The 14,279-nt window shown below is 39.2% G+C and overlaps 1 protein-coding gene across 1 annotated transcript; it reads right to left on the bottom strand.

Annotated features, from left to right (window-relative positions):
• Positions 1 to 7,123: 7,123 nt before the first annotated feature.
• On the bottom strand, positions 7,124 to 12,583 carry LOC109913534 (bone morphogenetic protein 2). Its single transcript, XM_020513059.2, has 4 exons — positions 12,272 to 12,583; positions 9,775 to 10,366; positions 8,983 to 9,078; positions 7,124 to 8,903 (listed from the first exon to the last, which is right to left on the bottom strand). Exons 1-4 carry the CDS (start codon positions 12,540 to 12,542, stop codon positions 8,786 to 8,788), a joined length of 1,077 nt encoding a protein of 358 aa, XP_020368648.1. The 5' UTR covers positions 12,543 to 12,583; the 3' UTR covers positions 7,124 to 8,785.
• Between the last annotated feature and the right edge of the window lie 1,696 nt (positions 12,584 to 14,279).

Here is a 14,279-nt window from a genome sequence, read left to right as displayed (position 1 = left end):
ATTATGAGGAAACTGATTTTTGTGTGGTACTTATTTGGAATTAAGGAATTCTTAATCTTCTCCCTAGCTTTTTTTCTTTACAGCACATTATTTATTTGGTTGCTTATCTTCACAAAAGCACTATAGCTGTGCAAAATAGTACAGTCAAGGCGTTTCTGAAACAATTGTATGTTGCTCTGATTTGATGGAATGGTGTCAAATGAATTGGCATGTGAGTCCCCCCTTCAGAACTCAACCATGACCATTCACTCAAGGTGTCAGGCCCTGTTAATGATAGCACAGCAAGAGAATTCTATCGTGATAACAGCAAACTGTACTCCATTCAGTCAATGCTGGAAACGCTGCTACTAAGAAAAGATTAATCCATAATGATGGTGTTTGCTTTAATTACCAGAGCATTTTCTTGGAAATATTTTTATATATTTTATGTTGGGTCAAATCTTAACTGTAATTGTACTTGTGATTTTAATTCTGAATGATATATGATGTCAGAATTCATTACCTGCTTTCTGAATGTCAACAGAAGTTGAAGTACTTTTTGACGATAAACTGCAACATTGCATGAATCTTGATGTTTTAATATAGAAATGCAGGGAATGCATTTTGAAGCTGCAGTTATATATTATTTATTTTGTCCAATTAGCATATGTTTTCTTATAATAGCTCTAAAATAGAAGACCACTGGGCACAATTATATGGGAAGTATATTTTGGGAAATACACATATCAATTCTATATATTTTTATGTTGATCATAATGTATGTTCATTGCCTATTCTGTGGTATGTGTTGCTTCATATTACAATGAGTAATTATAATGACAGATAATATTGATGAAGAGTACTCATCCTAGATGCAGCATATGTTTTTTAAACAGCAGATTGAAATTTTCCCATTTTATTCAGTATGTACATTACTTGATGCATTGTGTTCTTATTGTATGTTGGAATGTTGTACTGTAATTTGTCTGCTTTGAAGGTACTATTAATTAAACCAAAACATAAAATAATAGTTTATTCCAATTTTAAGTTGTCTCTTACAATGTTTACAATAAAAAAATTCTGTTAGTGACATGAAGTTTGTGTGTATTTTGAAAGACACAGTACGTTAATTACACAACAGTTCCAAGCCATGTATTATTTACACTGCGTTCTGACTAAATCTGCCAATTTCGGTGTTGTGCACTAAACCTTCTAGCTTAACCAGAAAATAACATCTAATTTATTATGCCCATTTTTATCTACTCTCTTAGAATCAAATTTAGTCGATTTATAAGCTAATTTGTTTTGGCATTGGGCAATGCTAGCCAGTAGTACTGATCCAAGGAAACTTCCTGGTAACCTTCCCCATGACTTACAGGTGAGATCTTTCTATATTGTCTCAGCTGACTGGCATTCAAGTCTCATTCCATCTTTGTGTCAGAGCTTCCAACCAGATGACTTGTGTCCCTGCATTTATACTCCTGCTGTTTCTGCAACTGTGTCTTCCTAGGCTTGCTTTGTAATGTAAAATTAGTTTTAGTATAATGGATGGGTTACTTTTTTTTCCTGAGTTGTAACAATGGGACTAATACTCAATTATTTTGTTTAGTTTGACTTGATGAGAATTGGAGATCCTGCACTGATAGGGTTGGTGGGGGGAGGGAGAGGAGAGGTTAGAAATATGGTGAATATGAAGGCAAGCACTAGAACATAGGAACAGGTGTAGACCATTCAACCCCTCAAGCCTGTTGTGCCATTCAATGACATTGTGGCTGATCTGTGGCCTAACTCCATATACCTGCCTTTGGCCCATATCCCTTAATACCTTTGCTTAACAAAGAATTATATAAATAAGATTTAAATTTAACAACTGATCTAGGATCACCTGCAATTAGTAGAAGAGAGTTTCAAACCCCTACCCTACTTTGTGTGTGGAAGTCCTTACTAACATCTCTCCTGAACAGTAGCACCCTAATTTTTGAACTACTCCCCCAAGTTATATTCTCTCTAAACAGTGGTAATAGTTTATCTACTTTGACTTGTCCTGAAGATACTGGATTTAAAGACAATAAATCAAACAGTTGGAAGACTGAGGGAGCAAGCTGGAGAAATTGGGCAAGAACATTCAAAGAAGGAATCTGAGAGTAGGAGTAGCTGGAAATGCTTTAAATAAGTGAAATCTCTGCATTCCAAAACAGATTCCTGGTGCTCTGAAGTACACAAGTAAGAGAATGCCAGTTTTGACCTCTTGAGCTTTCAATCAGAAAAAATTTAAATTACATTCAATTTTTTTTTTTCGCAGTTCATCCAGTTTTTGTATCTACTTTAACCTCCTGTTTGAAGACTGTCTTAAACTGCATCTTTCCCATTGGTCTTCCTTATGGATTGAGTAAGATAGAAAAGTTTGGGCCAAATTTTCTGCTGCAGATTTGTCCCAGTTAGCGAAGGACATTTCGGAATGGATTTCATTGAAATTTGTAAAAGCAGTTCAAATTACACTAGATCACATGGCTTGAAAGATAAAGTGTAAAGAGGGCTTTGCTACTTGAACCCTGCTGTTCATATTACTTGTTTAATTAGTTAAGACAGACATTTATTCTACTGTCTGTTAGTATGAAAGTTTTAAGGAAACTGATTAAAGTATGAGAAATGGAAACCTTTACCCATGTAATTGAATATAGCTTTTAAGTAAGTATTCATGTGATGATATAGCCCTCTATAACAAAGAAAATGATCCCTTGCAGAGTGCATTAACACAGAGGCTCAGACAAATTAAATTAGAGGAAACTGTGGTAATTGATGTTAAAGTAAAATGAGCAATTTCATGCAAATGTGCAATTTTCATATTGCAAGCAGTAAAACACTTTCACATGAATTATGTTGATTTGCACAGTCCCAAACATTGGGAATAATACCAACAGAACAATGCCTTTCAAAAAAGCATGCCTGTATTGAGTTTTACAGGCTGATAATTAGTGAATTCTAAATGTATTGAGATTTTCCTTGTGCTGTGGTCTGTAGCCAATTAATTGATGAAGAGCAATTGCCATGATTGCTTTGCTAATGACAATTATTGCTGGATTGTGCGTTACAATCCAGTTCAGAGGAGTAACTGATTCCTTTTTCTATCCCATTCTTCGATTGGTCACAGCAAAGTCTGAGGGCTGACTTTTCTCAGGCCCTGAATGATATGAATCAGTTAGGGAAAATACATTTGATTTTCTGCCAAGGCTTTGATGGCTAGGTGAGCATCTTGCTCGTGTGCAGTGAGGGGACTATTTGTATGCATTAACATCTCACTATTAAGTAATTGCACCTTATATGCCATTTGCCGTTTTCCAAGGCAGCACAGAGAAATGAGGTGGTGATAATTCTCAACACGGAAATCTGATAGGCACCTGGCAGCTGCAGTTCACCAGCCTCCTCTCCTCTGTCTTGGACAAGATTCCCCAATATCTCGACACACATTCCGTAGGCATTGACTGCTTGCACCCTCCATCCAAGGAGGCTGGAATTTTCAAAGCACAAGTATCACCACGTTGTCATGTCACCATGGGACTTATTTATAAAATAGTTCAGTACTTCAATACTGCAGTCTGGAGCTGACTGATGCTTTTCATTGCAATGTTGCTGCCAAGTCACTTTAAGTGCAGGGACAGACATCCATCTCATGGATTGGAACAGGCTGCATTCAAGGCTCTTAGCTCATTTTCTTAGCACTTTGTGCCTGCTTGGATACCCGCAGCATCTCTGCCTTGCCTTACCTCACCTTCTTTTACTGCAGATATATAGCCAAGTAGCTTGTCATGTTTGGTATGCAATGAACAATCAAGGGGGACTGTAGTCCTTCAGGAAAGATGGTATTAAGATGCAATTCTTCACAACAGAAAGACCTAGTTCCCATTTGATCCCTGCATTGGGCTCACCTAACAGACAATTTTTTCCTGTCTATCCTATCAAACCTGCTAATATCCTGAAATATCACAATTGGATTGCTCCAGTAGCATTTTATAATTTATGAAATACAAAGAAAGACATCAATATTTGCTTTGTATCAGGAGCGCAACATCAGGAAAATTCCCTGCTCCTTGACATGACTCAGGAGAAAATGTCTTGAACTGTAGGTTTCTTGGGAGTCATCGAAAGACTCTCTAGCCTCAAATAATGCTGATCTTGCTAATGTTGATCTCATCTAGGGCATACCCTGTGCAATGTAACCTGTATGCCTCTCTCTAAGTTTTTTTGATCAGTACAACCTTGCTTACTGTGATCTGCCTGTAATGCTTGTAAACAAAGCTTTCTACTGTACTTTGGTACATGTGACAATAAATCAATCAATCAATCAAATCCAGAAACAGGGTAGAGGCTCAGTCCCAGAAGCCAGCCGAAGTGTACTGGTACAACAGGTTGCAGGGCTGGATGAACACAGCAGGCCAAGCAGCAAGTGTACTGGTAGTTTGTCCGAGATATAAAGACAAATATATAACATGCTGTTGCCTGGGGCAACTTAGTGACAACCCGTACATCCCGCTGATTTGTCATTTTCCCTTACACCTACCATGTCAACTCACTCAGTGTCCACAATGGGCAGACTTCAAGATACGTGCTGAGATGCATTATAGAGTCATAAAGTTGTACAGCATGGACACAGTTACTTCAGTCCAACTCGCCCATGCCAAACAGGTTTCCTAGATTAAGCTAGTCCTATTTGCCAGCATTTGACCCATATCCTTCTAAACCCTTCCTATTCACGTACCCTCCTGATGCTTTTTAAATGTTGAAATTGTACCCACGTCCACCACTTCCTCTGGCAGCTCATTCCATACACGCACCACCCGCTCTGTGAAAAAGTTGCCCCTTAGGTCCCTTTTAAATCTTTTCCCTCACCTTAAATCTGTGCCGTCTAATTTTGGACTCCCCTACCATGTGGAAAAAACCTTGTCTATTCACCCTATCCATGCCCCTCATGATCTTATAAACCTCTATTAGGTCACCCCTCAGCCTCCGACGCTCCAGGGAAAATAGCCCCAGCCTAATAAGCCTCTCCCTATAGCTCAAATCCCCCAACCCTGGTGACATCCTTGTAAATCTTTTCTGAACCGTTTCAAGTTTAACAACATCTTTCCAATGGCAGGGAGACCAGAATTGCATGCAGTGTTCCCAAAGTGGCCGAACCATATCCTGTATGGCCACAACATGACCTCCCAACTCCTATACTCAAAACTCTGACCAATAAAGGCAAGCGTACCAAATGCCTTCTTCACTTTACTACCTGTGACTCCACTTACAATGAGTTAAAATTACGTTCTTAAGTGTCTATTGAAGAAATGATTTTTTTAAATGACTCATTTTATGTAACAGTTATGCAGATTGTATGAAGAAACAATTTGAATGTAAGTGGCAATCCCAAGTGCTGCTATGAAAAATTGATTTGTCTTTCTCCATCTTTTACCAAACATTTTTTTAATTCTTAGACACAGTGCACTGAATACCTCATCCTGGTTTATTTTGGTTATCTACTGTCTTCATTCACCTTCTTTCCTGTCAATTTCCTCATTTTCCCTTCCCGCAATCCTGACAGCACTAATTCCAAGGTGTAAACTGTGGCTCAGATTATTTGTCCTGACCAAGTTGAGTGGATTCAACCAGATTCATGGATTCAAATCCCAATGAAGCAAATTGATCATGTAATTGAGGCTAGCGTTCCAGTGGCAGTATTGAGAGTGTGTCAGAATTGCTGTTTTTTTTCAGTGACAGATCTGCCTTCCAGGTGAATATTAAAGGCCATGTATTAGCAGTTTGAAGAAGAGCAGTAAAGACTTGAGCAGCAACAATTCCTCAGCTAACACCCAAAATTATATGAATTATTCAGTATGTAATTGCTGTTTGTGAGACCTGGTGTGCAAATTGACTGCCACACTTCCTACACTGCTACAGTCATTAAATTCCAAAAGTACTTAATTGGCTTTAGATTGCCAAAGGAAGTCCTAAGATTGTATACAAAATAACTCCACAAAGGCCCATATCCTGTCACCAAGTCACCCTTTATTTACACGTGTATAGTACATGACACTGAGCCGCTAGCACAGAGGCAACTCTTCAAGTAAACAGAACTCCTGACCCTCCTGTCCTTATCAGTCAGCCAGGGCTCCCTGATTGGATCACGTTAACAGCCCCAATCAGGGAACTCCTATGATGTCCACCTGGCTGACCTCATTACTATCACCACAGTATAATAGCCATTTCTTTTTTCCTTTTTGTGCTGTCGTTTCATGGGTCCTAATTGATTTATGAACCCAAGTAAAGGTTTGGACATGTGGTTCAACTGAGAGGTGTCCCAGGTGAATATTATTCTCACATCCAACCTGCAATATTTACAGTCATCTATTTGTAACAGGAGTTGCTGGAAAGCAATTAGAAGTTGGACGCAGGCTTAACTTCCAACCCTAACCGAGGGATGGTAAAGTCAATTGTGGCATCCCACACTCTGATCCTACAGGAGATAAACCTAGACTAGTAAATTACATCCAGGTCCACCTTCATCTGTATGGTTTCACTCATTCATCCTGTTGACTTTATTACTCTTTGACTTTCTCAGGTTGAGTTTCAAAACACTGGGATCTGTGGTCCTGCACTATAAATGTACAAAGACCACATTTACTGCTGATCCTTCCTTTCCTTGAGAGAATTGATCAATTCAAATAGGAAAGAAAGATTTTTCTTAGGAAATCAGCATATTTAAGGATTTCAATTTGCTGTGGTGCAGTTTGAGTGTGTGAATTCTGAGTGTTCAGTAATAGATCTTTTTAAAATTGATTTTTAGGATTAGCATTTATTGTCTATTCCTAATTGTCTTTGAGCTGGATGACTTGTTAGGCCATTTCAGAAGGTAGTAAAGTGATAGCGAGCTGCTAGTCTATTTGGTCACATTACTGTCACAGTTCAGTAGGGAGTTACAGGACTTTGACCCAGTCTACAGGGCAACTGACCTGAAGCTGAAAATTGGAATGAGATTTGATTACTCTTTTTCGGATGTCATGGAAGAAAAATAGACTGAATGGTCTCCTTCTGTGCTGTAAATGTTTTGTTTTTATATTGCCTCTGATAACTGAATGGAAATTCAAATGCAACGTAGCAATTTTGCTTGGTTTGTAAAAAAAACCTTTATTGAATTTAGTACAGTTCACGCACATTTTCAGTTAATGACAGATTACAGATAACATTACACGGTGTTAGTAATGCCATATGGTGAGGGTGTTACCTGGTTCAGTAAAGGCAATAGCCATGAAATATTAAAGTATTACGGAATCATGGTCTTCCTTGCATTATGAAACTCATTAAGCTTCACAATTTGAGAACAATTCTGCCCAATTATACGGAAAGGTTGATTAAGGTACACTTCATAATAACAAAAATAATACATTGAATACAATGTAGAGAAATTACATTGTGGAAATTGAGTAGATTGTATGAGTGCATGGCAGGTGTACAACCTATCTAACATTCCTTGGGAAGTTGAAGTAGATGGAATTGGGAAGAATGTATTCTGATTACGAATGTTATGTAATAGCACAGCTTTATTTGAGAAAGCCAGGTAGTGGGGAAAGTCACAGCATATGTTGAGCTTAATCTTTCATAAAATCTTAAGAGAAGATTAACTTCATCAAGAATTGTTTAAGTGTAGAAGTCTGCAGAACGCAGGAAGGAGGAAAGACAGAGCGAAGGAGTATTCTCTAGCCTTGAAATGCCAAGTGCTGTATTAACTTGAAGGGATAAATCAAATTGCAAGTTAAAAGGTGCTGAATTTTATGGGGTGCTGTGCTGTGAGCAGTGTAAATTGCTTTGAAGTGAGACCTCCACCCCTTTCATGGGAAGAAATTCTGCCTTAGTAAGCTGTTGACCCACCAGGGGACCAGTGGCTCAGTAAAATCCAGCTGTTCCACTGAGACTAGTGGCTACTGTTGCCATAACAGGCACTCTCCAATATTAATGATCCGAGGTAAGTTGTTGGGTGAAGATCTCAGCGAGGGGAATGAGTGGCTGGATTTGAGGTCTGGAGGGGGTAATGTTGAAGAAAAGGGGTCCATGGAGGGTTGTTCCGATGGGCCTAGAAGACCTATAAAGGAGATATACCATCTCTGTCCCCTCCCCTCAGCCTCCCAAGAGATTTGACAGGCCCAAGTTCAAGTAGGTTACCTGATGACTCTTGCATCTCCTTAAAATTTCAGATGGAATGGAGACCAAAAACCGCTTGATTTGTGTGTCTCCTGCCTTCAAACCCACCAACAGGGGAACATAAAATTCAGCTCAAGAAAAGACCTCACTTAAAATCAGCAAATCTTTGGAATAAGCAACTGCAATGTAATTGGAAACGTAATTGATCATATAACTTTTTGTATGAAAGACACCAGTCTGCAATGAGTATGTGCAGAGAGAGGTGCTGGAAACTATATTAGAGACCTGTGTGTGATAACCTACTATGTACAGATGTGAATAAAAGAATGCTACTGTGCTTAAGGCCTTGAGGAGCCTTGTGTACAGGACAAGAGCGAGGACACTTATAAGCAGTTTATATACCACGCCCACATGGAGAGTTATTCAGTTGAACCTCTTTAAGTGGGTTAAGTGCTCATTTAGAAAGGTATAATGTAAATAGTATGAGTATTGTGCCAAGTGTTTCCTGAACCATTATCTATCCATGGGTTAATCCTATAGCTTTTCTTGTGTTGTTACTTGTGTCTGAAATGTGAAAACGCAGAGTTTGGATAATGTAGGGAACATTAGGCATTTCACTCTGAACTAAATCTTATTTGCATGTGCAACTCTCAATACTCATCTCTTTTATCCTCTCAATAAAAATATCTCCAGACTCTGTTACGTGCATTAAACTAACTGAAGAATATTCTTCCGGGGTACAGTGCCACCTATAGGAAAAGAAATGGGATAAGTAATGGATTTTCGTTTTTTAAAAAAAGTGAGACTAAAACTAAATGCAGAACTTACCTTTGATTTTTCGTTATGTTTTGCTTCACTGTTCCCAAAGCAGGACTTACTGTGTCTGTGTTCCACTTGTCAGTGATTGAGTCAGAGCAATGACCTCTAGGAAAGCAATACAAAATGCAGATTTAGCTACAAAGTAAATCATTCTACTTGACGTGTGTGGGTCATTAAAGAAGATGCAGCAGTTTTCGAATATGCATTTCAATCATGCAGATTTACTTATTGCACTGAAACTGGACTTAGATGTGTGTCCACTGTTTTTTAGAGTGGTTTCTTAGTAGTGGCACTCCAGCCTTCAGGTGAAGGTTCTGGGATCAATCTCACAACAGGGACTTGAGCACATAATCTTAGGATGACAATGCAGGACTGAAGGAGTACTGCACTGTCAAAACGACATGCGTTAAATCAGCTATGAAACCCGTGTCCCCATCTGACCTTTCTACTAGGTTGAAGTCGTTTGAGAATTCAATTGAAAAGTGCACTTATTCCACATCAATCATCACTGAAATTGATTATCTGGCTTTCCTTTTTGCTATTCATGGGACCTTTTTGCGCAAATTTGCTGCAATTGCTCCCTGTATCTATAAAAGATAATAAAAACATGCAGAATGTGAACAAGATCACAGACAATAACTTTTTATATTTCAAAATGATGGATGATGAGTAGGAATGGTAATGGAAGGGAGAGTGGAATGCAGGGCAATGGGGGAGAAAAGACAGAGTTGAAAAATTGTTTACTCCCTCTTACAATGCCAGCTCGGATCAAAACAGAGTCAGTACTGATTTAGGACTTACCTACAGGCATTAGCGTAGAAACCCCGTGGTTCCAAGATCCAGTTACTTAACTTCAATGACTGTAAGTTCACATAAAGTGGGTGCATGCTGCACTCCCCAGAAATAGGTGGGAATTTCCACCTCACTTCCCTAGACCTCCGCTGGCTCTTTCTGCTGCTGAATGGATTTGCTACCTTCCTCTTTTCTGAGAGTGCCAGCCTGTAGGCAACGAGCAGTGGCTCATCCTGAGAGTTTGTGTCGAGGCAATAGAGGCTTTGAGTCAGAGCATCGTGTAATACCAGACTGCCACTGTCATCAGTAAACTGGAACTGAAATCCTATCACATCCAACGTCCACTGTCTCAGGATGGTGGAAACGTTGAATGTGTCATATCCTGAGGATGGCAGCTCACTCAGATTCAAAATCTTTTTGTCCAGTGGATCGCTGATGGTGAGGTTGTTCCCTTCCAAACTGATATGATGTACTGTCACATTAACTGTCAGTGACTTTGGATGGAGAGTTCTACGCAGTAGCACCAACTCTGCTGCCACCATGGAGGGCTTGAGCTTGGAAATGTTAAACCATATCCATCCTGGATTGTCATATTCAGGAACTGAAGTAAACATAAGCAAAATTAGTTGAATCTTTCAGCATGAGGAGTAATAAATTCCTTTATAAAAGATTTTCTTTTGCTACATTTCCATTTTCCAATCAGATCTAACGTTGGGCAGGACATTGCAGGTGCTATTTAAATTGAAGTAATTGCTGTTTTAGGCTTAACAAGAGAATGTTTGTATTTGTCATACAGCGTGGAAGCAGACCCTTTTGTCCAACCAGTCCATGCCGAACATAATCACAAGCTAAACTAATCCCACCTACCTGCTCCTGGCCCATTTCCCTCCAAACCTTTCCTATTGTGACCAAATCCACCACTTACTCAGGATGTTCATTCCACATGTGAACAACCCTCTGTAAAAAAAATTGCCCCTCATGTCTTTTATAAATCTCTCTCCTCCTCCCTTAAAAATACGCCCACTAGTCTTGAAATCCCCCAACCTATGGAAAAGACATCTACCATTAACCCTATCTATACCCTTCATAATTTTATAAACATCTATAAGTTCACCTCTCAACCTTCTACGCTCCAGTGAAAAGGTCCCAGCCTTTCCAACCTTTCTTTATATCTCAAACCTTCCATACCTGGCAACATCCTGGTAAAACGCTTCTGAACACTCTCCAGTTTAATAATATCCTTCCTATGACTGGTTGAATTGACTTCTTTAGTCGTCTCCCATCAGTAGAGTTTTCAGGTACATCAATAGGCAATTGTAAAAAGGAGAAACAAGATCGAATATATTCATGGGCGAATTAAATTCATGAGATTGAAGTATTTCTGTGCCTTGATCAAAATTTTCAGTCTCGGCTACTGCTTTACCTGATTGCTTTTTTAGATATATTGCTGTATATTCTCATTTCTATTTTGACTTATTTAGCTACTTCATTTCATGATTGATATTCTAATCTACCATTATGGCCTGTGGAGAAACAACCACAGTGATTATTGGTTTCTTTTGTGCTGGTTTTTCGAGTACAGACTGATAATGGAGAATTTGCCCACTGTATTTTTTCTCATTCATTTACAAGATGTGGGAGTCACTGGCTAGGCCTACATTTGTTGCCCATTCCTAATTGCCCAGAGAACAGTTAAAACCATTGCTGTGGGTCTGGAGTTACATGTAGGCCAGAGCAGGTAAAGATAGCAATTTCCTTCCTTAAAGGGTATTAGTGTGTCAGATGTATCTTTCCAACAATCAACAACATTTTCATGTTGATTCTTAATTCCAGATTTTTACTGAATTCAAATTCTAATGAATTCAAACACTATTTGCCATGGTGGAATTCGAACCCAGGTCACCAGAACATTACCTGGCTCTCCAGATTAACAGTCTAGTGATGTTACTACAGTTGTAGCACCCTTATCTCAGAAGTCAGAATAATAATTCTATAATCTATGCTAATCCTTTGATGTAGTGTGGAGAGAAAGTGCGTTGTTAAAGGTAATAAGACATTAAACTAAAACTCTTACACTTGAGTAGGATATTAGTCAGGTTTCTTGGAAACCTTTGAGGTTTCAAGTCAGTGTTTATTAATCGATGTTATTGAGATTGATGATGACATATTTTGCTTCTCATGTGACATAAATAAGACTCTGGAGTGTTTTTCAAAAAATGTTTTAGTCTTCCACTTTCCGAGGATGCCATCAGATGTTTTTATACATGGTGCACCCAACCAATGAAAATTATATTTATGCTTAAAAATGAATTCCCCAGTAATTTGCAATAAATTCTTAATGTCCAATTGTTTCTTCCTTCCTTCTTCGTGTGGATATAGCTGGACATATACTCAGTCATTTACAGTAAACAACAAGGCAAAGTGAGAATTTAGTGCAAAAAGTGGGCTTTATGAAAGTATTGAGCCTTATAAGCTATATAAACAATTAATTTGTAATACATTGTACCTTTGATACTGCGGAAGCTTTGCACCAGAGTTCCCTCAGTTGTGGTGGAGTCCTTGGTTTCCGATGAGCTGAGCTGCTGATAGATTAGTCTCATGTAAGGATGAAGTTTGGTACGTCGTGGAAATGTAAGTGTGTTTATATGTAACATTTCCAAAATAGCTTTGCTGAACGGTTGCTGTATCTGATGATCGTCTGCATAGCAATTTGTTACATCTGATGCCAAGAAGCAGACGAACAACAAAGCTCCAGAGAGAAAGTTGAACGGTCCCATTGGCGTTCTGTTTCTAAGCTCAATTTTCCCTTTACAGCACACCCTTGGCCGAGTGCTATGTGTGCCCTGAGCCTGTAGGAAGAGGAGGGGTGGGAGTAATGATGAACTCCAGCCAGGAAACTGTTGTTAATTAATTGCAAATTCTTGAAACGTTTGGCAGGTTTTGAAACTCATTAGTAGCATTAAGAAACACAGGAAATCTGCAGTGAACCCTCCAGAGACTGAGAAATATGTTTGGAGTGCAGTAAACCACTGGACACAACAAATGCTTTACTGCTGCGTGGTCTATTAGCACTCCAAATACCTTCCAGCTTGATTCGTACTTTGTTTTTTTTTTCAAAAATATTATTTTCCTTTGATCTCTATGGGTTCCATCCCATTTGGATTGAAAATGGACAGATAATCTGCTTCAAGATGTATGCCAAAGGGCTTATCATTGCCTAACCTGGGGTTACTTCCAGAGTCATGTGCAAAGAACTGGGTAATAGGTCAAATTGGAGAGTTAATTCAAAGAGCTGACATAGGCACAGTAGGATGAATGGCCTCATTCTGTGCTTTAAGTTTCTATGATTTCCTCCCTAATTTTTCTTCCATTCCATTTTGTGTTGAGTAGCAGGCCTGTGCTTACAGCTTCCAACGGCAAGGCATCTAAGACTAGCATCTTGCCAAGGTGAAATTCAATTCCTTTCCTGAGATAGTTCAAATGGATTGTGCCAACATTGTGCTTAGTTTTATTGTGCTTGTCAAAGTTTGTTGTTAAATTTTAAAAACCACATCTAGGGCATTAAGTCTAAAACTCAAACTATGTATTAAAATTGATTTCATTGACTGAAGTTTTTTGAGAAATGAGGCTGAAACAAACATGGCTAGCATTTTTTAAAAATTACATAATTTGAAGTATATATGTACTTTTAAACACAAAGTACACACAAAGTATTGTCCAACAGTGGGGAGCAAAAGGTGTTGCCATCAGTGAGGTGATGGAAGGCATCATCAACAGTGCTAGTAAGCAACACCTACTCAGCAATAACCTGCTCACTAATAGTCAGTTTGGGTTCTACCAGAGCCACTCAGCTCCCGACCTCATTACGGCCTTGGTTCAAACATGGACAAAAGAGCTGAATCCCAGAGGTGAGGTGAGAGTGACAGCCCTTGACATCAAGGCCGCATTTGATTGAATGTGGCATCAAGGAACCCTAACAAAACTGGAATCAATGGGAATCAGGGGCAATCTCTCTGCTGATTGGAGTCATATCTGGCACATAGGAAGATGGATGTGGTTGTTGGAGGTCAAATCATCTCAGCAACAGGACGTCTTGCAGCAGCTCCTCAGGGTACTGTCCTGGGCCCATCCATCTTCAGCTGCTTCATCAATGACCTTCCCTCTATCATAAGGTCAGAAGTGGGGAACCAATGATTACCCATTACTCAGCACCATTCATGACTCTTCAGATTCTGAAGCAGCCCATGGCCAAATGCAAGGCTTGGGCAGAAAAGTGGCAAATAGCATTCAAGCCACATAAATGCCAGGCAATGACCATCTTCAATAACAGACAGTCTAACCACTGCTTTTTGACATTAAATTGTTTATCTATCACTGAAATCCCCACTGTCAAAATCCTGGGGTAACTATTGATGAGAAACTCAACTGAAATTGCTATATAAATATGGTGGCTACAAGAGGAGGCCACAGGCTAGAAATACTGCATCAGGTAACTCCCCTCCTGTCTCTCCAAA

The sequence above is a fragment of the Rhincodon typus genome, chromosome 3 (genome assembly GCF_021869965.1).
Source record: "Rhincodon typus isolate 14 chromosome 3, sRhiTyp1.1, whole genome shotgun sequence".
Lineage (NCBI taxonomy): Eukaryota > Metazoa > Chordata > Chondrichthyes > Orectolobiformes > Rhincodontidae > Rhincodon > Rhincodon typus.
This window is presented reverse-complemented; position numbering and strand designations above follow the sequence as displayed.

What these genes read in the sequence shown, in the direction of transcription:
- LOC109913534 (XM_020513059.2), bottom strand. Translation starts at nt 12,542, where the DNA reads ATGGGACCGTTCAACTTTCTCTCTGGAGCTTTGTTGTTCGTCTGCTTC. An exon ending in TTCTACGCTAATGCCTGTAG is followed by an intron (nt 9,079 to 9,774) that starts GTAAGTCCTAAA and finishes TTGCTTTCCTAG; the next exon opens with AGGTCATTGCTCTGACTCAA. An exon ending in AACATAACGAAAAATCAAAG is followed by an intron (nt 8,904 to 8,982) that starts GTAAGTTCTGCA and finishes CTTTTCCTATAG; the next exon opens with GTGGCACTGTACCCCGGAAG.